This window comes from Dermacentor andersoni, chromosome 4 (assembly GCF_023375885.2).
Source record: "Dermacentor andersoni chromosome 4, qqDerAnde1_hic_scaffold, whole genome shotgun sequence".
Taxonomy (NCBI): domain Eukaryota; kingdom Metazoa; phylum Arthropoda; class Arachnida; order Ixodida; family Ixodidae; genus Dermacentor; species Dermacentor andersoni.
Window position 1 is genome coordinate 9,025,670 of NC_092817.1, and position 27,411 is coordinate 9,053,080.

The following is a 27,411-nucleotide window of genomic DNA, read 5'->3' on the forward strand; positions in this document are numbered from 1 at the left end:
AGCGAGTTGAGAAGGCGCGCGTGAACACTGTCTCGTAAGCTTCGCAGCACGTAGATTCACAGCAGGGCACCTTGGGTAGGCTGCATCCTTTTAAACTTTTAATGCATTGCTCAAATGTGAGGTCGGGTTTAGACCCGGATGCTCGATATGTTGTGCGTGCGTCGATATTGAGGGACGCATTAAGCTTGCTCGACACAGGCAGCAGTATACGCGGCTGTGGTGCACCGCGCTTTTGGTAAATCATGATATTGCAAGTTGGAAAGATGGATTTTAAGGAGACGGAAAATTATATTGCTCCCAACGCGGCAATATATACAATCAGTGGGCAGAAGTCTCCGACGGTTCCGTCCTTTCTCCTATCTTATTTAACGTTTTAATAAGTTCAATTTCATTGTGGGATAGCGTACAAGTATATGTCTAACAGGCGGCACTGTCTTCGAGTGGCATTCACTAAGTGCAAGGAACGCTACAATTATACTTAAGGCGCATTCAACTTGTCGTTTCCGAGCACTCCTGCTAAGCTTCAGAAGTCGTGTATAGGTCGTTTACAGCGGAAAGAAATCTGGAATAATCCAAATAAAGACATTTGTGTCCGTAATACAGCTTCATAATTTTTATGCGACTATCAGAACGCTTTGAAAGCGCTCTCAAATGAATAGTCGAATTTCGCCGTTAGGAACATTTGAAGAGTGGTTTGCGCATATTCAAATGTCACCAAATGTTACCAACAGTTTCTGGATTGTTTTTTCTTTGAGTGTACCGGTTAATAACTTCCTTCTATGCCATCAAGAAATAATACCTCAAGTTGACTCGATCAAACATCTAAGTACAATATATGCTGCAAAACTGAGCTGGCGGAATCACATTTATCATGTTACGTCTAAGACAGCGCGTGCTGTTGGCACGATACGCAAACTCGGCTACCACTGCTCTGGGCTAAGCATTGACACACTCATCATATGATATATCGCATGTACACTCGACATGTACTGGAATTTTGATGCGTGATATTCTTTGGTGGGCCGGCGTACAAAAGTAACCTCCCAATTTTGCTTAAGCGGGAGGCTCTTCGTACTTGTCTTCGTTTGCCAAAATTTGTTGCAAATAATGTTGTATTGTAATAATGTTTATAGTACGATTGCCAGTTCTTGCCTGCGGATTCGGCATCCACGCAGTAAAAATATATTTAAAGATTTTGGAATCTACATTGAGACGATCACAGATTATAGTTACTAGTGAAACGAGAAAAGTCTTTATGAGTTTTGGTCCCGCTTGTGTAAATCTCACATTCTGTCGTGCAAACTCAGCTAAAGTTAACGTACATGAGATATTACTCCAGAAAAACCCTTATCTAGTGAAAGGATAGAGCTTTTTTTGTATGTTTTTCTCCAATCATAAGCTCCAGCCCACCAGATATTTAAGCGAACTGTAACAAGAAATTTACCGCAATTAAAAATCGATCATGTGATCGCCACCGTTGCACCAAAGAGAAATCGAGTGTGGGCTCTGAGTTCAGTATCCTGGTCGTGTATAGATTATACACACTCCAGATGTTACACCCAAATTGCTGGTTAAGCCATCAGCGATTATTTTAGCTCTACGAAAACTTGCATTGAACTCTTCGACAGCTGTTAAAGTTACCGTCTGTGTGCACAACACTCCCGTCATTCTCTGTCAGTGTGCACATCACTAACATCACTTTGAGACGCTATTGTATTGAATACATTGGAATCATTAATCCTTCCATACGTATACGACTGGTACGATTTCTATGGGTACCAGGTCATAGGGATTTATTTTTAAACAATATGGCTGTCACACTCGCGCGGTTATACCTTGACGAATCAGTTATGTCAGTTCTGGCGACGTCGGTTCATGTCATAGCAGCAAGGTTTAGGAAATTTTCCCTTTTCCAAGATTCTATAAACTGAAAAGTCGTACACCATAGCTTAATCATTTGCTTTTCCCACGAGAAAATTAATCGCTTCCCACGCGTAAGTTCAAAATCTTACTCACGAAATTGCGCTGTCGTATCCTACCATTAATTTTTTTTCTATACAGGTATGGTCTGGCGCCGTCTCCTCTATGCCATATCTGTCAGCAACCTGAAAGCATCGACCATTTCTTCTTAACTTGCCGTCGACTTGCAAACCATAGAAAAAAGTATTCCTATAGCTTTCATTCCGGCACCTTGGCTTTCCTGTGAATGTTTAAGTTCCTAGCAGAAAAAAACGTGGGGAGTGTCAATACAATCTATGCTGAAACTGTACAAGATTCTCTTTACTGAATTCCTGCGTTACAGCCTACCGGTAATCTCCAACACCTGCAGAACTAATCTGAATACACTCCAAGGCATCCAAGCCCAAGCCCTCAAGATATGCCTTGGTCTACCGCGGTGTGTGTCAACGACTGAAGTTATTGAAGTCAGTCAGGATTCCACTCTTAGAACACACATTACCATTGAAACAATCCATGTGCACATGAGACACTTAGCCCGGACCCCTACCCACTACCTCGCAAGTCTCCCAGTGAAAGGCCCCACACGACATTCAGTGCAACTGTCTGCGCGCACCGTGCCTCTCTCAGGTCAGGCTACACACCTGCGGCAAGACCTTCCATTCCTCCATGGTGTGTGCGCCGTACTTAGTAAACCTTACAATCCGAGGACTTCAGAAAAAGTCGGACTTGCCGTCATCAGCACTCAAGAAACTAACTTTACTTCTCTTGTACGAGAAATACAGCGGCTGCACACACGTCTACACTGATGGCTCAAATACATCAACCAGTTCCGGTGGCGCTGTAATACCAAAAATTGGTGTAACCCAGCGGTTGAAGAGTTCCCATATCCCTACGTCTACAGCTGCAGAGCTCGAGGCTATCCGCGATGCGCATCATGTGATAAATGCTGAAAGTCCTAGAAAATGGGGAGTCTTCTGCGATTCAATGTCAGCCTTGCAATGTGTTCAGTCGTTTCTCCGACATGGAACTCACGAGCAGCTCACGTGCGACATTTTGGAACTTGTTCATCACTTGAGAGAAAAAGGCCATTATATATATTTTCAATGAATACCAGGCCATTGCGGTATCATAGGAAATGATGACGCGGATAAGACAGCTCGGACGTCAAACAAAGAAGACCGCTGCGTCCCCATTCCTCACTCAAGGACCTATGGTGCGAGACAACTTCGCATTCTAGCACGCACGCTTTCCTTAGCAGAGTCGAATACCGCACATACAAGGCGCACGAGACTTCACAGACTAAACCCTTCATTGGAACTCAGACCTCCGGCCGGTCTGCACCGACGCAAAGCGTCTGTATGTGTCGGTTGTGGCTGGGATTGCCTTCACGAAAGTGCTTTATTCATCACTATTTAGAATGACTGATGGTCCTGCATGTGAAAGGCCCCACACGACATTCAGTGCAACTGTCTGCGCGCACCGTGCCTCTCTCAGTTCAGGCTACACACCTGCGGCAAGGTGTGTGTGTAAATATATATATATAGGCCACACGTTCCTGTGGCCTGTAGCCACAGGAACGTGTCCATGGCCATCTGCAAGCACCTCTGTGACACAAGGAGAATATCGGGTTAATTTTTCTGAATCAATAATTGGATCCTTCGAAAAATTGCCGATCGTATTCGAAATTATTTTAATGCCACCGAATTTGCTGTCAATGCGTCAATCTACTTTTTCTTTAAGAAAAATCAGTCTCTCTGAAATAAATTTATTGCCAGACTATTTGCAATATTGCTACCTCACCCTGCCTGACTTTCTCTTCGACATTTTTTTTATCCTTTCCTCGCTTTAACCGCCGACTTCTTGACCGATCTCTCGTAGTGGGAAAGCGCCATGTGAGGTACGAAAAAAAAAAAAAAAGGACACAAGAAATGAAAACAAACGCGACAGGGAAAAAAAGAACGACGCTCGCGCGCGAAGCAAAAGCGCGTGGGCCTCGCCGTGCGGCCGCATCGCACACTTCTGGGGCCGATCGGGTGTCGAGGTGAAAGGCGAGATCCGGGGCGAGAACTCTATTCCTGTCCGGCGAGGTACCTTCTGGCGTCCCGTGGGGTTTTTCCAGCGGATATTCGATCACCGAGCCTCCGGTGCTCCATGTTTAATTAGAGGGCGCCACGTGGCTTTGGTACTTTGCCACTGCTTGTTTCTTACTTTTTACCCGACGCGCACGTTTTGACTTCTGGCGTCCGCGTACGAGTGTGTTCGGATGTGCTCCTCTCTGCGAGGATGGGCTCGAGTATAACGGGCAGCCGCGGTGGCCGGCCCCACTCACCGACCCCAGGTGCAGTCAGCCGTATGCAGGACTAGTTCCTGCAGCTTCAAAAGTAATCTCAGTCTTGGCATTCATTACGTAGTGTACGCATGGGATTCGACGGCACATTAGCTTACGCAACGTGTATATTTCATTTACTGGTCTTTTTTCACACGTGGGTTAAATCAGAATGCACGTGGCAAAGGTGGACCATGTTGAAAGTACACCGAAACCCGAGGCTTACAGCTTCGTCGTCACAGCGGTGCGAGGCGTTTCCCAAGCACGACTGGTGTAATGCAACCGGTCAGAAAATTAAACGTTGCCAACTCTACAGACGATCGGTAGTGACTCTTATGCTGTCGCTGGAGCTGATTGACAGGCCTGTAGTTGCACATAAAACTGCTACAGCACGCTTTATTACGCAAGTGCCGATCTACATCATTTCAGGGTCACACACTATGGGATACTCGCAAAGCTGCGGCCTATCTCCACAATAAATTTTCAATGCCTGACTTGCGAACGGCTTGAGCGTGTGTTCGCATATGAATGAACAGCATCAACAGAAAGTATGGAAGCAACCAGCGACTAACCGCAAATTGCCTTCAGGTCCTCTTTCCTGTGACGGGACAGCCGTGGCTGAGTCAGGGCGCTCTCACTTTGCAAAGCTTGGGGAACATCCCCACCGTCCCTAGCACACGGACTCCCAAGAGGTGCAATCGCTCGCGCCTAGTCCCGCCTAGTAACGACGGCAAACAACATCAACTTGGTTCTGTCCGGCTACGTGCGAAATCGATTTAAATTTTTATGCATGGAAAGCTGCGTGGAAGCGATTTAGATGCACAACAGCTGTAAGCGTTTGTGAAAATTCCCACCAGTTCGATATAGGCCCTTGTGTCGTCACAGACGACAAAAGGCAAACAGCAAGTACCTCTCGATTACTGTGATTTGAAACAAAGATCGAACAAACATCAAGAAGAATCAAGAACAAACATCAACAAGCCAAAGTACCACGCGATGTCAAATCTTCATCGATGTCTTTTGGTCTTTTGTCCAACAAAAAGGGTTTTTATGACAAGATTTCTAAGGAGTCGGCCACTTTCTCAATTTACATGGAGATGGTGCCTGCAGCATTTAATCGGGGTATTCGAAAAAGAAAATCGCGCTTGCACGTTCATAGAACTAGAGAAAGTTGAGCTAGTTGGTAGGGATCCATCGTGACAGAAGGTAAGGCATGTAGACACGGACACGAGAGAGGAGAACGAGACAACACAAACCGTGCTTGTGTTGTGTGGTTCGCGTCTCTTGTGTCCTGCACGCCTTCTTTCATGATGATTCGCGTTCATAATATACCAATCGGTAATACGAACGGGTTTCTAAAGTTCTCATGCCCCTGAGCGGGCTTCTGGCCTGAGGAGGTCAAGTACACGGAACATCACAGCGACCAGTGACTCTACATATCGGCCCACATTTTTTCAAGTGCACCATCTCCGGGATCGGCCCACGAAAGAGGCTGGAAACACACCCGATACGGACAAGCAGGGATAGCTAGCCAAGAAGGACTTGGTGCTCCTTGGTGCACCACGCGCGCGCACGCACGCACGCGCGCCGCCTTCCTCCTTTCCCCTCGGCGCCATCTGCTCCAGCTGCGAGGACCCCACCAACACGAGGCCTCGCTGCCTAGCTCCCTCCCTGTTGGTGTCATATATGTTGCGACATGCTGTGCGGACAGGCGCGCTATCTGCTTCGGCGCTTTGTGCTGGAAGCACCGAACGCGTTCCGGCGGACGCAGCCGCTGACGTGCATAGCGGCTGGCTGACGAGGATCGCGGCTGACGCGCATCCGATCGCGCGCCTTGTTTGGCAAGCGCCGGACGCGAGCAATCCCCGCGGCTCGTTGTCGCTCTGACGGAACGTGTCTGGCGGAGAATTACGTGCCCCGAAACCGCGCGTGGGAGCGCCAAGCAGCGCCTTAATGAAGACCCATACAGGAGGCACGCGGTAAGCGATGGCTACAACTGGAGCGACATATATTTAAGCAAATTACAAAAGAAAAATTACGCAGATCCAATGCACACCTTGGAGGCTATGGAAAGCGAAGATTTAGTGAAACGTTTAATGAAATGCTATTAAATTGGTCATATTGGGCAACGAGTTTTGCAGAATAACGATTTCGTGTCTGCTCGACAAATCGGTAAGACGCGGAAACTTCCACTACAAGACCCACGTGATTCAAGCGACCGCGGATTACAATGCGTTGCATCAGCCTGCGTTACATTGGATGAATAATTAAAAGGCAGAAGACGAACACGCTTGGTTAAAAACCAAGGCGTGGTATTCCAATCGTGAATGTTTGTGGGTGCGCGGTATGCTAATAACGCGGTCTTTACGTAAATATATGCGTGCCGCAATTGAGACATCGTTTATCGTATATAATCTATGGCAAATGTGTATTGTGCGTGCCTTGTGTATTTTCTGATCTGTGGTGCTTTGTGGTTGAGATGTGGCAACGTTTCCGCGCTATCATGATCCTGCTTGTTTCGAAATCAACGATTGGATGACATCTGGTCTAGTTGAGAAGCATGTTTATATTAAAAAGGATAAACAGAACGCTGGCCAAACTTGTGGGGCGGTAAACTGGCTGGACATGTTGGCTTCCACATGCCTAATCTTCGTGGACAAGAGTTCCGTGCCGAAGCAGAAACGTCTACCCCCTTCGGTGGACTTTCGGTTCATCCTCTACGCTAGCCTGCCTGATTCACGCGGACGCACGCCTGCCGAGTGTGAATGACGTTCTACCCGTACGCAACCAACGCCTAGCAAATTTGTGCGAACAAATATGCACTGAAGTTTCTGTGCAGCGGAAAAGCGGGCATGAAATAAAAAAAAAAAGCAGAAAGAATTCAATTCTGGTGTTTTATTTGCCAAACCCACGATATGATTATGAGGCACGCCATAGGGGGGTTACTACAGATTAATTTCGGCCACCTGTGGTTCTTTAACCTACACCCAGTGCACGGCGCGTGGGCGTCCATCCCGATGCGACGGCCGCGGTGGCTGGGATTCGATCCTGCGCCCTCGGGCTTAACAGCGCAACGCCATAACCGCTACACCACCGCGGCGGTGAAAAGCGAAAAATAAAGTCAAGCAACCGCTAAAGAAATAAATATATGCAGATTCAACGCATATGTTAGAATCCTTCTGAAACGAAGCTTTAGTGAAGTGGTTATTTCAATACTTAACAACTAACCGCGATGCGTACAACGTTGTTTACTTTCATCCCGTAATGCAACGTGTGATTTTAAGAAACGTTTATGTTTAGCCACCAAACAGGGCACAACTGTATTGTCATGCAATTTTTATGTTTACGCACTGCATCGTTCGCAAGCTGTGCCGAAATGTAAAATCCAAATCGGGTAGAATGCGCATGACATTGCTGTGACATTGTGACATTGCGGCGAGACGTACTCGCGGCAATGTCACATGGACGAACATGCTTGTCGAGGGAAGAACTGGTGGTGAGGAGTGTGTCCACCGAAAAGTATGCGACACGCATCGAGCGAGATTTAGGGATTCTGTACCGATTGCGTCATAGTGGGACGTGACCTTCGTGCAGGATTGATCAGTAGCGGGCACACACACCAATTTACACCTTCTGAGTGCCTAAGTCCATGAAAGTAAAGTAAACAGAAGTTTCCAGTAAGTATAATTCACCATTCCGCGAGCAGATCGGTGTGCTTTAGAGATGCCTGTGAGCCGACGTTACACGAAGGTATTTCGCCCTTGTGAGCAGCAGTCCTTGAGATAGTTACTCGCGCCAGCTTCCCACGCTATATAGGAGTGCCGCGCTCGCACCTGTTTAGGCTTTTCCTAGACTCTAGAACTATACTATGTCCGCGAAGCCTTGAGCGATCGGAACGCACGTTTTCTGCGCTTGGCCGGCAGAGACGGGGGCTTTGTTCCGGCCACAAAGCCCTCCATGTCTCAGTAAGGTGCCTGGTGGTGGTCTCGTGCGGACGCTGTCCTCTCGGTGAGCGCATATTCCCCTCATCTTTTAAAAAGCTCAATACTTACAAGCATTTGTCTCGCAAACCATACTTATTTCAAGGGAAATTTCCGCGTCTCAATAATTTTTCTCGTCGTATTCGAGTGCTGATTGCCGTGTTATCGTTTGTTAAGAAGCTTTCCCTCAAGTCTAAATATTTTAAGGCAGTTTGTCGTGCGCGTATCATGGCCACGCACGCTTATATCGCCTCCCGTTTCTCTACCGCGGGTGCGCTTTAAAACCACGGCGCTGCAATTTTGCTTCAGAAACGTTCCTTTCCTTTCTTCTTCTCCTCCCTTAAACTGGCTCTCTTAACTACTACACGCAGAGACAAAGCAACAGCGCTCGCATTCGATCCCATAGATGAGATGAATATATATATATATATATATATATAAATAAAATTATCAGCCATAGCACTCGCAGCACAGCCTTCTGGGACGTTCTCTTTTTCGAAAGTAGTCTTATTAGTGTTATTATAATTACACGAAGGTATTTCGCCCTCGTGAGCAGCAGTCCTTGAGATGGTTACTCGGGCCAGCTTCCCACGCTAAGAGTGCCGCGCTCGGCTAGCACGTGATCAAGCTTTTCCTAGTCTCTAAAGCCGCTCGAGGTCACTCTTATCCACGGGCGGCCATTTTTCCAAGAAAGTGTGCCTTCCAACGATCGCGGACAACATCACTCCCTTTCCACGTATGAGGCTCTGGACAGGAGCTATGGCGCTTCGAAGTAACCTGGAGCCTGACGGACGAACCGATTGAGCTATCTTTCCGGGCAACATCCAAGGGTCAAGAGTTCAAATCGCTTGTTCTCTTCCTTTTTTTTTTTGTTTTCGTTCTTTTTTCCCACCTTTTTAATATGTCTTTTCTTTTAGTTTATCACTGTACAGGGACCCTCCCCCCAGAAAAGGATAAAAAATATTCTCTATTATGTATGGCCACACATGTGCAGGTCATAAATACCAGGTTCTCTAGTTGAGTGCCATCCGTGCGGTATAACCGAGCCCAGATTGGTCCACGTTGACTGATCAAATAAGGCCCCACTGTAGGTTAAATGAGGCGTACAACTCCTGCGCGGGCGGTAGAGTATCCGCCTCGCGTGCAAGAGGACCGTGGTTCGAACCCCGGTGCCGCGCAATTCTCCACCGGAAAAAAAAAACGTGTGTTGAAAAAATTGCACAAACAGGCCTGGAGTGCGGCCTGATGCCCGTGACTAAAACCGGTAACGCACTCTCTCACCAGAGCAGGATTGGCTACCCTGGTGCAGTATTTGGCCACAACCTCCTATATGAATACAACAATCAAACCCCGGCCCTCAGTCCCCAGCAGCCGCGAAGCAACTGACCATGGCGGCGGTCAGATCTGTAACGCAGCAGAGAGTGCTAAGAATACCTGGCTCCGGACAGGCCGCCATTGGAATCTGAACCTGGCAACGTTTAACGTTAGAACGTTATCTAGTGAGGCGAGTCTAGCAGTGTTATTGGAGGAATTAGAGGGTACTAAATGGGATATAATACGGCTCAGTGAGGTTAGGAGGACAAAACAAGCATATACAGTGCTAAAAAGCGGGCACGTACTGTGCTACCGGGCTTAGCGGAGAGACGAGATCTAGGAGTCGGATTCCTGATTAATAAGGATATAGCTGGTAACATACAGGAATTCTATAGCATTAACGAGAGGGTGGCAGGTCTTGTTGTGAAACTTAATAAGAGGTACAAATTGAAGGTAGTACACGTCTACGCCCCTACATCCAGTCATGATGACCAAGAAGTCGAAAGCTTTTATGAAGACGTGGAACCGGCGATGGGTAAAGTCAAAACAAAATACACTATACTGATGGGCGACTTCAATGCCAGGGTAGGCAAGAAGCAGGCTAGAGACAAGTCAGTGGGGGAATATGGCATAGGCTCTAGGAATAGCAGGGGAGAGTTATTAGTAGAGTTTGCAGAACAAAATTACATGCAGATAATGAATACCTTTTTCCGCAAGCGGGTTAGCCGAAAGTGGACGTGGAGGAGCCCGAATGGTGAGACTAGAAATGAAATCGACTTCATACTCTGCGCGAACCCTGGCATCATACAAGATGTAGACGTGCTCGGCAAGGTGCGCTGCAGTGACCATAGGATGGTAAGAATTCGAATTAGCCTAGACTTGAGGAGGGAACGGAAGAAACTGGTACACAAGAAGCCAATAAATGAGTTAGCGGTAAGAGGGAAACTAGAGGAATTCCGGATCAAGTTACAGAACAGGTATTCGGCTTTAACTCAGAAGGAGGACCTCAGTGTTGAAGCAATGAACGACAATCTTATGGGCATAATTAAGGAGTGCGCAATAGAATTCGGTGGTAACTCCGTTAGACAGAAGACCAGTAAGCTATCGCAGGAGACGAAAGATCTGATCAAGAAACGCCAATGTATGAAAGCCTCTAACCCTACAGCTAGAATAGAACTGGCAGAACTTTCGAAGTTAATCAACAAGCGTAAGACAGCTGACATAAGGAACTATAATATGCATAGAATTGAACAGGCCCTCAGAAATGGAGGAAGCCTAAAAGTAGTGAAGAAGAAACTAGGAATAGGCAAGAATCAGATGTATGCGTTAAGAGACAAAGCCGGCAATATCGTTACTAATATGGATGAGATAGTTCAAGTGGCTGAGGAGTTCTATAGAGATTTATACAGTACCAGTAACACCCACGACGATAATGTGAGAGAGAATAGTCTAGAGAAACTTGAAATCCCATAAGTAACGCCGGAAGAAGTAAAGAAAGCCTTGGGAGCTATGCAGATGGGTAAATCAGCTGGGGAGGATCAGGTAACAACATATTTGTTGAAGGATGGTGGGCAGATTGTTCTAGACAAGCTGACCACCCTGTATACGCAATGCCTCATGACCTCGAGCGTACCGGAATCTTGGAAGAACGCTAACATAATCCTAATCCATAAGAAAGGGGATGCCAAAGACTTGAAAAATTATAGACCGATCAGCTTACTGTCCGTTGCCTACAAAGTATTTACTGAGGTAATCGCAAATAGAATCAGGAACACCTTAGACTTCTGTCAACCAAAGGACCAGGCAGGATTCCGTAAAGGCTACTCAACAATAGACCATATTCACACTATCAATCAGGTGATAGAGAAATGTGCAGAATATAACCAACCCTTATATATAGCCTTCATTGATTACGAAAAAGCGTTTTATTCAGTCGAAACTTCAGCAGTGATGGAGGCATTACGGAATCAGGGCGTAGACGAGCCATATGTAAAAATACTGAAAGATATTTATAGCGGATACACAGCCACTGTAGTCCTCCATAAAGAAAGTAACAAAATCCCAATAAAGAAAGGCGTCAGACAGGGAGATACGATCTCTCCATTGCTATTCACAGCATGTTTACAGGAGGTATTCAGAGACCTGGAGTGGGAAGCATTAGGGATAAAAGTCGATGGAGAATACCTTAGCAACTTGAGATTCGCTGATGATATTGCCTTGCTGAGTAACTCAGGAGACCAATTGCAATGCATGCTCACTGACCTGGAGAGGCAAAGCAGAAGGGTGGGTCTAAAAATCTGCAGAAAACTAAAGTAATGTTTAACAGTCTCGGAAGAGAACAGCAGTTTACGATAGGTAGTAAGGCACTGGAAGTGGTAAGGGAATACATCTACTTAGGGCAGGTAGTGACCACGGATCCGGATCATGAGACTGAAATAACCAGAAGAATAAGAATGGGCTGGAGGTCGTTTGGCAGGCATTCTCAAATCATGAACAGCAGGTTGCCACTATCCCTCAAGAGAAGAGTGTATAACAGCTGTGTCTTACCAGTACTCACGTATGGGGCAGAAAGCTAGAGGCTTACGAAAAGGGTTCTGCTGAAATTGAGGACGACGCAACGAGCTATGGAAAGAAGAATGATGGGTGTAACTTTAAGGGATAAGAAAAGAGCAGATTGGGTGAGGGAACAAACGCGGGTAAATGACATCTTAGCTGAAATCAAGAAAAAGAAATGGGCATGGGCCGGACATGTAATGAGGAAGGAAGATAACCGATGTTCATTAAGGGTTACGGACTGGATTCCAAGGGAAGAGAAACGTAGCAGGGGGCGGCAGAAAGTTAGGTGGGCGGATGAGATTAAGAAGTTTGCAGGGACAACATGGCCACAATTAGTACGTGACCGGGGTAGTTGGAGAAGTATGGGAGAGGCCTTTGCCCTGCAGTGGGCGTAACCAGGCTGATGATGATGATGATGAGCCGACGTTATTTGTTTAGGTTTTATGCAGTGAATTATTGTTTTTTGTTACGCATAACAGAACTGGGCACACTTGGTCAGGATACGAGGATTATACAAGCCACTTCGTAGGCACCTTCACATAACCTTTTGTATAAATATTCACGAATATATCCGCCGAGGTGGTGACCGACCGACGGCATCAGGTAACCCGCAGCCAGAGAGCCATCCCTAACCCGGGAGAGTAGGCAAAAAAAAAAAAAGCTTCACTCTAAAATGTGACCTCCCTCCTGGAAGTGGAAACGACGGTGTGACTTTATGCTCCTTGGCGCGCATCTTTAGATTTCCTTGAGATGCGGAATTTTGGCCGCTGCATGAATTAATCTTTTTTTCTTCTCTAAACTTGTAGCGCCACCCTGCTTAGCTGCTGGCACGTCGTTAGACCCGCTTTCCAAAAAATGGAGGGAATGTGACTGGGAGGAATGACAGTGCGGAAGTGGTTTACAAAGTCAGTTCACTTTTATTCGCCTAGAATTATACGCCAAATTAGGCATGCGGAACCAAATATTTATGTTGCGTTGGATTAAAACTAGCATAAAGCCAACACACAACCACATGACTACAATCTATTGGAAACCTCTTTACAGAATCTTGAAGCGCTCGAAACTCTGTAAAACGCCCGTAGTCGCGTCAACACTTTTCAGAGTATTTTCAGAGTATTAGTATTTAATAAATAGTTCAAGTTACTAGTTTTGCTACCTCTAGTGAGCTCGGAACATGAGTTTGAGAGCACGAACAGACACCGCGCAGCGTTTCTTCGCCCGGCGATGCGGCGCGACGTTGGATGTCGCACCGTCGGGTGCACGATAGCGGGCAGTCTGCAGTCGCGCCTTCGTCTGAAAAGGCGCTGTGCTCGGGCGAAATTCGAGCCGAACACGCAGACAAATAACGAAGCTATACGAAACTGCTGCGCTCAAGGGAGTGACTGCATTCCGCAAACGGGGTCCGTCGTGTGGAGTTGCAGATTAAGCGCTGGCTCTGTCGGAGCCCGTCACAACATATCGAGACATTGTAAAGAAAAAAACAACTTACATCAGTGTGTTTCAGGACGCCAAAATTACGTTAAATTGGATTGTTAGGTTATCTGAAAATCTTCTGAATAAAGATTTAGATTTTACTTTTCAGATAGGTTTGTTTTTGCGTTTGTATGCAGGAACCATATACATGAAACCATTCGAGAACTTTATGAGGTCTCTGGAAGGTGGGTTTTGGACTGCTTCGTTCCAACTTTTACGACCAATATACATCGGCCCTGAACCTCCTTTTGCAAATTGTCTGTGCATAATGTGAAGATATCCTCAAGATCCCATTGTTAAAAATGTTTAGACCTAAAATCTGGCCACGAGAACACCTTACTCGCCCAATGTATCCCTCACGTGGCCGTCGCAGTCGACGTCCCGTTTGCGGCTGACGGCTGCTTGCTGCTCTAGTTGTCGATGTCCAGAACATATGTCCTGGAATATATTCTGGAAACACATTCTCTGGAGCATGCCAAGGCTGATTCAATATGTGCTTTCTAGGTTAGCTACTTGGTATTCTATGATGCCATAACTGCGTTTCGAATCAGTAACTGAGACCCATTAGTAACACTGACTACATTGTTTAGCCAGTAATGTTACTAACTCTACCGTTACCAACTGGAGTTATACCAAGGTAGGAAATAATGTGAAAACTAAGTAATAATTACAACGACCTCTTTGTTAAGAGTACGTTCGCTCTGTGGCACACCGTGCAGACGCGTTGCCCGTACACTTTTAGGGATTCGGCAACATTTTGTTTGGTTTGATGACTCAACTACAGGGACGGATCGTGCATGGCAGTGCCTTTCGGCGACAAAATATTCCTTTCCCATTTTTTTGTATGGGAAATAATTCAAGCGCGTTCTTCTTTCATATTCTCTCTTCCTCTGTATCATAATCATTTAGTGGCATTCATTCTATTTTGCAGGAGTTTTCTATACACTTCCCTCACTTTTCTCTACCGCTTCCTTTTACCTTGGCCTTACTAATACTAATTAATTGGCGTAAACAAATTTATATCCTTCTCAACTTTTTAGCGCTCCTTGTCAGGCGGTTAGCGAGTCATTTTCTGGTATTCGTCTTTTCCCACGGAATATAAGCACTTTCAGTAACACGTTCGGTAAAAGTTGTGTTTAATACAAACGAACGAACTCGTCGGCCGACATTGTTGGACGCGACGAATGACGAGCAAGAGTCGCCCGACGAGCGGCCACAGCATGTGCGCCGTCGGTCCGCGTCGCCGGAGCCGCCCTCTCGTTTGCGTGCACTGCAGGACCACAAGGACCGCGAGTGGAAGTTCGCCCGCTCCAAGCTGTGGATGGGCTACTTCGACGAAGGCTCGACGCTGCCCCCTCCCTTCAACCTCATCATCAGCCCGAAGTCCGTGTGGTACTTCCTGCGCGGCTTGCTCAGGCTCGGCCGCTTCCTCTGCAAGAGCGCCTTCGCCGCGAGGCACTCGGCCGTCAAGGTAACCCGCACCTGGCGGCGCGCTGCCGTTGTTTTGTCGCGGCGCAGTTCGCTTTGCGCTCCGCGTCTCACCCTATAGTAAACGCGGAGCTATGAAGTTAATGAAAAAAAAAACACACACACACAACTGTTGTAGCGAATCTGATGAGCAGACGTGTGCGTACCGTGCATTTCGTGAACCCATTATGTGTGTCTCTCGTTTATTTTTATTTATTTATTTATTTTTTGCAATGGTGGCTGTTGAGTGCAGCAAAGCGTACATTCGGGCGAGTCGGTTGACATTCACTTTGCTTGCCGCGCAGCGAGGTCGTAAACAAATGCAAGGAGGACAGGCGCTGTGCTGTTCTTTGTCCTTACGCCTCGTGGCACTGCCTGCAGAATAAAGCGCAAAGTGCTCGCTTGAACGTCTTGGCATTTCTCCTTCCAGCCCGAGACGCACGATCCTGTTTACATCGGAAGCAGTGTCGACAAAAGCGACCGGGTACGTAAGCCTGATCGTCATTGTTGCAACGCACTTCGAATGATGGCAGGGTCGACGGTGCGCGTGTTCTCATTCCGCCAAAGTCGACGCTGTGTAGATCGCCTGCAGCATGCCTTCACCAAATGCATGCGTTTATTTTATTTGTTTCCTTTCTTTATTGCTGTTGTTTTGAGGTAATCACATGGTCTGCTTCATTCGCAATTACACCCTGCACGCCGTTTAGTAAGTGTGGTAACGAACAGTAGGGTACACTCGTAAAGGGAACATGTGATTAGTAATCTGCATTTGACCGCAGCAGGAATATGACATGGAACCTCGCAGATAATTTTTTCTATGCGTAGATATTTGCCTAATCTGTCATTTTGTATAATCCGCCATGTTGCCTACCTTTGTCCGCTAAGTTGAAGTACACGTTATAGCTCTTTTGAGCTTATTACGATTTCGTCGTTTCCTATCATGATGTATATTTTACTCCTTAATCTTGCATCGATCAGATAAACGCGCTGAGATTAAGTACTTTGCGTAACGCAATCCTTTTTTGACCTATAATGAGGGAGCGTAGGAAAAGAGAATTTCTGAACCTTCTATCGCGTACGTGGCCTTGAAAACACTCAATATCCGAGTCTTGCACGCTGTGAAGACCAAAGCGTCACAGCCAGCGGTGGTCTCACCTTATGCTCATTTTTGGTTTCCGGCAGAAGCCAGGTGCCAGGCGAAACACGGTGATCCTTCAATTCAACGGCCAATCGAGCACGGTTCAATACCAGGTGAGCAAACCCCGCCGCTTCGTCGGAAGTCCTTTACCGCGACAGAGGTCGGGTTTGCTGCGTTCCGTATACCCTCGCCGTATAGGGCGAAGGCCACCGCTGCATTATTCGCCAGGAGCGGCGCCTAGATGTCTCCGCTAGTGGGGCAGAACATTTTCGTGGAGTGTGGAGCAAGGCACTGTATTACTTGACGCTCCATGGTGCAAGGAAATGGCGATTGGGAATAACTCAAAAAGTAATATTGGGGAGTCAGCTGCCTAACCCCCCCCCCCCTCCCCCCCTGCCCTCCCCGTAGAGCCGCCCCTGTTGCTCGGGCTGCAGGCAACCCATTATACCGATTTTCAGGACACGGCATTTTAACCCTTAAAGTAGAGCCTGCCGCGAGCACATTTCTGTTGTGCATAAACTATAATTTATCTAATAACACCTATATGTATTATAACCGGCTCGTAGACACGCTAACAGCTAGAAAGGCGCGTGATATTCAACGCTTTCGTTATCGACCTGTAAATCCTAGATTGTTACATGCTAACGTCGGCAAAACACGCGGGATGGAGGATAACTGCACTTCAAACAAACTTTGCCTGTACCGCCGCCACAGGGATTCGCATTCATGTCCTTGCAGCAATGTGTTATATGTGCAGCCGGACATGCTGCGTTGTATAATGCAGCATTTGCGCTTACTAATTTGCGATGTTTTGCTAGCTAATTTGCTATCTACACGTATTGTCTCACAGTGGTGGCTTCTACACGCCTATTTCAGAGGTCATAACAGGCGAACTACTGCTGACGACGTCGCGTGCATTTGAAAAAACAAGTTTTTCTTCAAAAGACTGTCTATGTGAGCCTGCGGCTGTGAATGAATTCAGTACCAAAAGAATTTCTAGTCTGCTGGTTTTTGTTCTCTCACGAAGGAAATGTCTGATCCGGGGGCGTAACCGTTCGCCTTCTCTCGCACTCCATGTGGTCCTCGAACGCCTCCGTTTACCTTCTCAGCTCTGCAGTTTGTTTTCGGAGCTAGTTCGTGTGCGGCAGACGAGCGAAGAGCACCAGCGGCTTGGTTTGGTTCACTTTTACCCTGACGATCAAGCTCTGCGGTGGAGCCACCACTAACTAGCTGGATATGTTTTTATTGGCTTACCCTTAAGGTCCTTTTAGGGAATTATACGTAACAAGACATACGTAACATCGAGACAAAAAATGTACTCACAATGCAATAAACACAGTAAATAAAATGGATCTATTATTCAGCAAATCTGTCACGGTTCGCTGTGGACAGTGAGATCATAGACAAAGATACAAATTACGGGAATTTGGTTAAGGTTCGTCGTCCTTGCGAAGTTGCGGATGTGCAAAATGATGCTGCCGTCTTCATAGCTGGATAAAATGTTTGGTCTTGTGAAAGCAAGTCAATTAGAATGCCAGACGAGGGCCGCTAGAAAAGAGTAGGAGGGCCCGTACTCCCTGCCCTTGCTGGTGCCACAGAACCTGTGCAAGGCTTTGGAGCCTGCTTCCCTGCACAGAAAATAGAACTGCTTGGCCATCCATGGCGACTAGGCATGTCCTTGATCCAAACGGGGTGCAGCAGATCTAGAACGGGGCACGAGAGAGAACTAGCAATTCCACGACTCAAGCTCTTGGCTTTTCGGGAGAGGCGCAAGAGTCATCACTTAGAGCGGTTATGTGAGTAGAGGTCCGAGAAGATGTCGTTTTGCTGTAGTCAGGGGCTGGTGGTGTGCGGGTACCCTTTGTTAAGGCTGCCACCAGTTGGTACGGGGACAGGGTTTCGGCGACCTTCAACAGCGTCTGCTTGGAGCTCGCACCAGATTGACCACCGGAGAGTGTCGGGCAGGGAAGACGAGGTGATGTAAAAACAATAACAGAAGTTTATAACATTATTACGGGTGGTCAGTGCACTCCAAGACAAAAAATACAGAAACGTTCGGCGTGCATGCTCCCGCACGCGAAGGCAGAGACGAAGTCTCCACGCGGCCTCTCTCTGGCCTTCTTATAACCATCCGTACAACCTCATCCTCTCTTGCTGCCTGATAGAGGGCCTTGTGAGCACACTGGTCAGCTCACACAGAGAAATGCGCACAAAAACCACTCCCTGGCAAGCCACACAGAGGAATACGGAGAAAAACCACTACCTGGCGTAGAGGGGTCGAACGTAGGTCACGTCGTATCAACACACTGGTCAACTCACACAGAGGAATTCGCAGAGAAACCACTCCCTTGCGTAGAGGGCGTGAACGGAGGACAAAGGAGACTAGGATTTGCACTGGTATATAATCCTGTCGCACTCACCCCACGGGCAAGCCTTTTCATGTTGACGAGCGTGACCATTAGGCACGTCGTGTCACACTCAGGCGCTTGGCATCCGTTCCATTCATCGCCGCACACAGTGAACCGTAACACCTTGTTCGCTTATACAGGGTGCTTCACGTAACTTCAGCCAAACTTAAAGAATAAGCAAATGCTACGTAGCTGGACAGAACCAAGGTAATGTTGTTTGCCGTCGCTTGGAGATACTCACATTATTTCTTGTATTTCGCCTAATTTGATAATTAGTATTAATTAATTAATTAACTTGTCAGTCATTGTAATTAGATGAAACGTGTGAATGAGAAAATTGCAGAGCAACATGAGAAACTCCCGATGCAGCTTTCTGTTGCCCAGTACGTGCTACGTAAAAGTGTTTTTCCGAGAGCGAAGTCCGCGAATACACGCACAGTATACCTCGAGCAGCCGATCCGCCTCCTGTGCTGCCCCCTGCCGTACGCCGCTGAAAACGTTTCGGAAGGGTCCTGGGGCTTTCGCCGGTTGATTCGTGTACCTGCGCCCACGTTGAGTGCGCGTCGGTTGGGCGTTTCGTGGATCGCGAATGACTATTAATGTATTTGAAGTAGTAGATAGTAGTAGATAGACGACCAACTAACCCAACAGTCAACTCTTCTAGAAGTCATTATTAATGGCTTCTTCGGGACCGCATGTCGTTCCTGGAAGCCATGTAGCACTCAACGACTGCTGGGTGAGCAGGCCTGAGTGCGCTGTTCTGCAAACAGTGCGGCCGATAAAGGCACGCTGACTTCCGTTGGGCGATGCGGCTGCCTTGGAATTTGTCGCTAAATTCTGCACAGGGACATCGCTTTTTGTGTTCTTTTTACGCATTATTTAGGCATTTCGTTTATTCAAGAAGTCTTCGAGCGTAGCCTTCTGCGTCGCATTTATCAAAGCGGTGCACTTGTTTGCATCGACATCTACAGTCGCAGATCGTTGTTATCGTCAAATATTGTGAAAAAGGTGCATCGCAGATATGAAATAATGTCGAAACGTAGCAAAACATACATATATGTGCATATGTGCCGTGTTGTTACACCCTGAGATGAGTTAATATGAGCGGTCGAACCCCTTAAACAACGGCAGCTGTGATCCAGATACATATAGTATTATGGGCTGTTAATGTATTACTGATTGTCACTTTTCTTTAACTCCATCATAGCTACAATTTGCGCGTACCATAGAGCATTATTAAAAAAAACTGTGCTCGCATAAGTGCTCATTTCTAGGCCCTGTTATTGCCATCGTTCACATGGCGTTGGTATAACTGAGCGAGGCGGTTGTTTATGCTGCTGTATACTGAATGCACCGTCTCTTGCTTGCCGTTTGACGCAGAAGCAAACAGTGCATCTCTGAAATTATGAACTGTATCAGCAAAGGAACACGTACAGGCCCACCCATATACGCATAGTGAATGGGACCGACAGCCTGCAGGTACTGCGACATAGAGATGTTGGCACAGCGCTGTGTCGCTGCTTGCCTCTTATTGTATACGCGCTGTGCGAAGAGAAGTGTAGTTGATTTGAAATCGCTAAGGCCAGAACTTAACTATAAAAGCAGTTTCGTTCGACCTAACTGCTTAAATTTCAGTTCAGGTCCGCCGGTATTGGGTGCACGAACTCGACGCCGCCAGGCTTAGCCTTCGCTGAACAGGATCGAGAGAAAGAGAGAGAGAGGGGAATATAGGAAGGCAGGGATGTTAACCAGTCAAGGGTCTGGTTGGCTACCCTACGCTGGGGGAAGGGATAAGGGGAAGAGAGAGAAGGTGTAGAGACGTGTACGGACAGTACTTGAGTTAAAGCCGCTCGCGCAAACCAGACGTTCTGAGAAAGCACAAAGAGATAGATGCAAATGAGAGAAAAGCAGGGAGGTTAACCAGAGCTAAAACCTCCGGTTTGCTACCCTGCACTAGGGGAAGGGAAAGGGGAAGTAAAGAAGGAAAGAAGAGCGTGAAAATAATAAAGGCGTGACAAAAAATATGAAAAGGGACGGAATGGGATCATTATAGTCTTTCTAATAGGCCACTGTCACGTAAAAATGTCAACAAAGCCGTGACCGACTTTCGCTGCGACGACAGTTCATGTCGGCATTCCAAAACTGACTGTTCTGAAAGTGGCCTGTCGTCAAGACGTGCCAACGCGGCCGCTAGTGACAGCCTGTGCGCACTGTATCGAGGACAGTGGCAAGGCACGTGTGCGATCGTCTCCTCGCCGCCGCAGTGACTGCAAGCCGCGCTGTCATCCATACCGACTCGGAAGGCGAAAGATCTTGTGTAGGCGACACCAAGTCCGCAAAGTGCTGCTGTCTCGAGTCGAGAGAGTCCAGATGGGGGTCGAAGGGATGGGTCCAGTCGGTGTAGACGTGTGTGCTTCAAGCTTGGTGTGTTCCATAAAGTTCTGATGGCTTCATTTGCAAGCCCACCGATTTTCATAAAGTGCCTTCACTGCCTTCTGAGCCGATGATCGGTCGGGTCGGTGCTCTAATATTGTCTGTTCACTCAGAGGACGATCATCTAGTTTCCTCAATGTGTTGGACAAATATTGTCTTTGTGCTTGAAATTGAAGACAATGGCACAGTAAGGGGTCAATGTTCTCCTCGCATCCGCAAACATCACATGTAGGACCATCATCCATTCCAATTATTGCTGAGTAGGCATTTGTGAAGGTAACTCCAAGCCACAACCGACACAGAAGAGACGCTTCGCGTCGGTGCAGACCGGGCGGAGGTCTGAGTTGCAGTGACGGGTTTAGTCTGTGCAGTCTTGTGTGCTTTGTATGTGCGGTATTCCACTCTGCTAAGAATATCGTGCGAGCTAGACTGCGAGGTTGTCTCGCGGCGTCGGTGCTTGAGAGAGGAATGGGGACGCAGCGGTCTTCTTGGTTTAACGTCCAAGCTGTATTATCTGCGTCATCATTTCCTATGATACCGCAATGACCTGGTATCCATTGAAAAGAGATCATGGCCTTTTTCTCTTAAGTGATGGACAAGTTCCACGATTTCGCACATGAGCTGATCGTGAGTTCCATGTCGGAGAAACGACTGCACACATTGCAAGGCTGACCTTGAATCGCAGAAGACTCCCCATTTTCTAGGACTTTCAGCATTTATCACATGATGCGCATCGCGGATAGCCTCGAGCTCTGCAGCTGTAGACGTAGGGATATGGGAACTCTTGAACCGCTGGGTTACACCAATTTTTGGTATTACAGCGCCACCGGAACTGGTTGATGTATTTGAGCCATCAGTGTAGACGTGTGTGCAGCCGCTGTATTTCTCGTACAAGAGAAGTAAAGTTAGTTTCTTGAGTGCTGATGACGGCAAGTCCGACTTTTTCTGAAGTCCTCGGATTGTAAGGTTTACTAAGTACGGCGCACACACCATGGAGGAATGGAAGGTCTTGCTGCAGGTGCGTAACCTGACCTGAGAGAGGCATGGTGCGCGAAGACAGTCGCACTGAATGTCGTGTGGGGCCTATCTACTGGGAGGCTTGCGAGGTGGTGAGCAGGGGTTCGGGCTAAGTGTCTCATGTGCACATGGATTGTTTCAATGGTAATGTGTGTTCGAAGAGTGGAATACTGACTGACTTCAATAACTTCAGTCGTTGACACACACCGCGGTAGACCAAGGCATATCTTGAGGTCTTGGGCTTGGATGCTTTTGGCTCAAACTTCATGGGCACAGCTTGAGATGGTTGAAGCTTGTACATTTCAACTTGGTAGGCGTGTTTGGCTCATTTTGAGCACGATTAATTATATATACAAGCGAAGACGCTGTCTCTATCATGTTCTCGGTTTGACAGCCGATCGCGCGGGGTTCGTTCGAACGATGGTCGGCACGCTGATTTGGCCGGTGCCGTCGACAAGAAAGCACGCGTCGCAGTACAACTAGCGCTCGTCGTTGCGTCGTTGTCGACCTGGTATGATAAAATGGTTTCGGTGACGCACAATAGTCGGTCAATCGTTGGCGTGAGCGTCTTGTCGGTCTCGTATCGACCCAGTGTTACCGCGCCTTACGAGCACGTGAAGTCAGGTACGCGCTGCCACCACCCCGACGTTGCACGAAGACTTCGTCAGCAACGTGATGCATTTAAGTACCGTCCAAGTGTAACGCACGGTTTCTTCGTTAAATTTGTTATCCATCAATGAAAGGCGGCAACTACCTAGCTCACGGGGCAGTCCGGACGACTCGAACGAAGCCCTGGCCGCTTCCTATATTGAAGTGGAGTTGCAGTCTTACGCTACGCATGTTTTCGGCATCGCACCGACGTCGAGCTACCAGTAGAGTTGCAACACTGTACACGGCACGAGTGTTTGCAGCAGCGCGCGTCCGAACGCTTTTTTTTTTTTCGGGGTCTTGACGGTGCGCGGCCACGCGCGCGACCCTTCCAAAACGTTTCGCGACTAATCCGCTAGGACAGAGTGCATGCGCCGCCGCGCTATGAAAAAGGGGGATTGCGAGGCAATATTTTGAGCAACAACGTATTCAGCAACAGAAACCTCTATCGGGAGTTTCTCCTGCTGCTCTATACAATTTTCTCACTGACACTTTTCGTCTAATTATAATAATTGAGGAGTTGATTAATTATGTAAGGCTAATCATAAAATTAGACGGAATGCATAAAATTATCTGAGTATATCCAAGCTACGGCAAACAACATTACCTTGATTCTGTCCAGCTATGTGACATTTGCATAATGTTAATATTTGGCTCAAGTTACGTGAAACACCCTGTATATATGTCACCTTACGTCCACACAGTGAATCAAGCCAGCATGGCTCACTCTCTTAAGAGACCCTTCTAATAATTGTTTTAAGGACATTGTGGTTCCCGCGCGGGAGCCAGTTGTGCAGGAAGGAGGTATCTCGCCTTCTTTGCGCCTACGTGCTTGTCTCGTGTCTCCCTTCTTCGTGTGTTGTTTTATTCGGCACCGTCTTTGTAATCATGCTTAACCAACTAGCCCACCAGCACATGCTCAGTGACTTCTTTCAAATTACCTGCAGGACACGGATTTGGCTTCCACATGGTGACCACATAGTGACTATTTGGCTTCCACATAGTGACTATTTGTAGTTGTGAGGTCTGTGTCTGATTTATGTGATTTATGTATTTTAAGTGTCGCTACGGTGGAGCAATTGCCGGCAGCAACTGCAAGGCTAATCCCACCAGTAGCCTACAACCACTCAACTCAACTCAACTTGAGGATGTCAGGGTTCACATTACTCTAGCGTACAAACAAAGCACACTTGGAATGCGAGAACAGAGTTAGGGCTCAATTGCTTAAAAAGCCCACAGGGTAAAACTTAAGGAAACGTAAGAAAACCCGTATGCTGCTTGCATGTCGTCAATTTGTCTTTGAAATGCTTTCGATGCGGCCTTCGGAGCACAGCCGAAGGAGGGTCTTGATCGCAGTGTGTCCAGCGCAGTAGGGCGAAGTCGTGCCAATCCTTCCGGTGCCAGTGTCGATGCTCTGCGCATCCTTGCCGGCAGTTTCGCGGCTGGTGCAGTCCGACGCCTCCGTCGGCTCGCCCATGGCGATTCGCATTGTGTCCTCGCGGAAGTGATTGTGCTTGTCCGTAGACCCTGTGGACGAGGCTCACCCTACGAGCGACAGTCGGCAAAAGGCATTGTCCGGCGCACAGAGGGCTCTCTGGCACATCGCGAAGAATGCTCCGGAGACACGGGTTAAATTAACCATGTCGTGAGGTGGCGGCGGCTTGTAGCCAAAGGCGCAAGACCAATTGAGCACGTGCCCCCGCTGCGCTAGGATAATCAGTCCTCCAAGCGCGAGCACGGAAAGTCACGAGAGCAGAGGAACCGACCTGTTGTGAGCATCGGCCGCGCGCTCAGCTCAGCGCTACAGGGCACGGGAGAGAGGGCGCCCGTAGGCGGCCACTGATAGAGTCATTAGAAGAGAAAAAATTGCGGTTTCACCCCAAAGGCGAAGCACCGATTGCGATAGCAAATTATTAGACAGCGGCGCTATAACGGAACGCTATTCCAAACTCTTCTGTTACAATTCTGCAACCAACTCTTCACGATTGGTCAAAAACTTTTCGGGCCACCCCCACTTCACCTGTCTGTCATGCGACGTCGAGAAAACAGCGAAAACGCCCTATCAGATATTATATGCGCACAGGGATTATGCATGGTTACGACGAACCAAAGCAAAATTATTTTTGCTGACTCGACGCTTTTTTGCCATTGGCCATCTGTTATCGTTCAAAATTTTGGGGCTGCGCCCACTTCGCCTGTCACGCGACGTCACAAAACCGCGAGAACTCGCCGCGTCAAAATGGTGTGTACGCGTTAAAGACGCATTAATATGCCGCACAAAAATGAATATTTTTCTGAATAGTCAGAGACTTCCCCGTTCCGAAAGGAACAGGGAATGGCTGTCCGCCGATCGCTCAGCTACTTGCACCTGCCGGAAAGCACGTATTTGCGTATAATGAAACTTTTTGTATCGCATTATAATGTTATCAAGCCCTTTCAGCACGCATACGACATCACTCCGCCAACTGTTCTTTGCCGAGGATCCGTTTTAGCGGCGTATTTACCCTTCTGGTTGCACGCCGCCGCGATTTCCGACCAGCCACTGCAAGTAAGGTATGGCGGACCAATGACAGACGCCGGCACCACCCGCCTCATCCGGTTATCTATTTTCACTGCGCTGGCTCGGTCCCAGCGAAATCCTCTCTACTTGAGTGGGCTTCTCCCCTCTTGTCCGCCAATTAGATAAGAAAAACCGCTCAATGTAGACAATGTTGTTCGTTTTTGAAGCGAACAAAGGGACATCCTACAAACGAGGAGAGCGTTTGATTGGGCTATTCAGACAATGCTGTGGGTCACCGCCGGGTGCTTGCCTCGGTTACGTAGATTTGGCCTCAGGAGAGTGGAACAGTCTTATGTTATAGGGCCCAGCTATACGAAGTAAGGATAGAAGTTTTATCAGCCGCATAAACTTGTAAACATTCGCTTACTAAATTAACAAGCATAGTATCAAGCGCGCACAAGCAAACACGAACGCATCTCACCCGATGACCACGGAAACTCGCAATCAAGAACGCTGGCGAGAGGAAGCGGGGCAGCAGCAGTGAGCGAAGTGACCTTCGTGCTGTCTATCGCTTCAATGCGAACCAAGCAGCGAGAATCGGCGCTCGGTGTGCTCTGTCCCCATCGCAGACCGCTTCTTTCAAGATGGGGCCCGCGCGGCCACGCTCGGCTACGCCATACGCAGCCGCCGCCGGAGGCGCCTCCCCTTCCCTTGTCTTGCGCGCGGTGGAAAATCGGCGTGCTTCCTCCCTGCCTTCCTCCTTTGCGCGCGCGATATGAAGCCGCCATACTCGGCTCGCACTCTTTCACTCGCATCTACGTCATACAGCGCGCAGCCACGGTGTAATCGCACTTCGACTATGTGCGGAACATCACGCCGATGACGACGACGACGGCGTCAATGCGCCTGGAGTGCCTACATAATTGCTATCGCAATAAAAACATGTCGAAATATAGTGAGAGCTCGTCTACAGTGCAACCTAAACTTGTTTGTTTCATCCTTAAGCTCGCGCATGGCAATGACAATCGAGCGACCTTATTTACAGTAAACATTCAGCTTAAGAGATTTAGCTCATTAGCTGGTCGTGCTGCTATAGACTACGCTTGTGGCATTGCCTATGGTGAGCGGTGTTACTATGGCGTCTGTGGAGCGACCGGTCATTCCAAATACTCAGTTCCAGAGCAGCCTTCGAGAAGAACGAGCTGTGGCAGACTTGCGTCATTGCTCTTCGTAGCTCGATCGAGCGTCGCCAATGTAGCTCTCGCGCGCACTATGGGTTCCTTGACGGACGGTAAATGCAAACAGTAGCAGGCAGCATGACGCCGAGCCTCGGGATGCTAGCCTCCTGTGATGCAGCCCCACAATATTCTCTCTAGAGCCAATATCTGTGCAATGCCAATGAGGCCCTGCGCTGTAATTACTGAGCTTCTTCAAACTCTGTACGGTACAGGGTAGGATTTAGTGGCGCTCTCTTCGCGCGCTTTCCATTACGCGCGCTCAGACGGTAAAAAAAGAATTGCTTTCGGATCACGTGGGAAGGGCCTATTTCCCATGAGCTATTGTTAAATATTTGTATGTCTATGCTTCAAGATGATCACGTGACTCTGCCTCTTAGACATTTTCCATCCTCCGTGTTCGATGCTCGCGTTCAGCGTAATTGACAGCAAATATGGTTGTCAGCGGTGTCACTGCTGGAATTGCGCACTTGAACTTATGGTACGTGTATAGTGTCATAGAGGAAACTACGGTTGATTTCGTGGACCAAACAGGACTTTAGAAGTTCTCAGCGCCTAGCGTTACCTCCGATACCTAAAAAAGCATGACAGCGAGCTGACCTCTTGCGGTTTTTATAGCAAATCGGGAGAAGTGGCAATGCGGATAGTTAAGCCTCTTTGTGCACAATTCCAGCTGGGAAACTTTTTGTTTACGAGGAAAGCCTTCATTTAGTACAGTGCTAGAAACAAAGGACTGTGATCTATCCCGAAGTGCTAAAAATGCACATGCGCCACAGAAACAAAAACGTGTTCGCACCGCACGCACACACGCATGCACAATCAGGTAGATAGATAGAATAAACTTTATTGTCCAACGGATGAGGTGATCGATGCACAATCAGGTAAGAATTTGCATGTATTTTAAAGACACCTTTTGCACATTTTATCTTTAGGCGATATAAATCCAGCACTGCCAAG

General features: G+C 47.8%; 1 protein-coding gene across 1 annotated transcript in view; it reads left to right on the forward strand.

Annotated features, from left to right (window-relative positions):
- Nucleotides 1–27,411, forward strand: part of LOC126535936 (transient-receptor-potential-like protein) — a 285,391-nt gene that overhangs the window by 248,238 nt on the left and 9,742 nt on the right. The window contains exons 8-10 of the mRNA XM_050182797.3: nucleotides 14,885–15,079; nucleotides 15,506–15,559; nucleotides 16,258–16,326. Coding sequence (XP_050038754.2) covers nucleotides 14,885–15,079; nucleotides 15,506–15,559; nucleotides 16,258–16,326 — 318 coding nt within the window. The remainder of the gene's footprint in view (nucleotides 1–14,884; nucleotides 15,080–15,505; nucleotides 15,560–16,257; nucleotides 16,327–27,411) is intronic.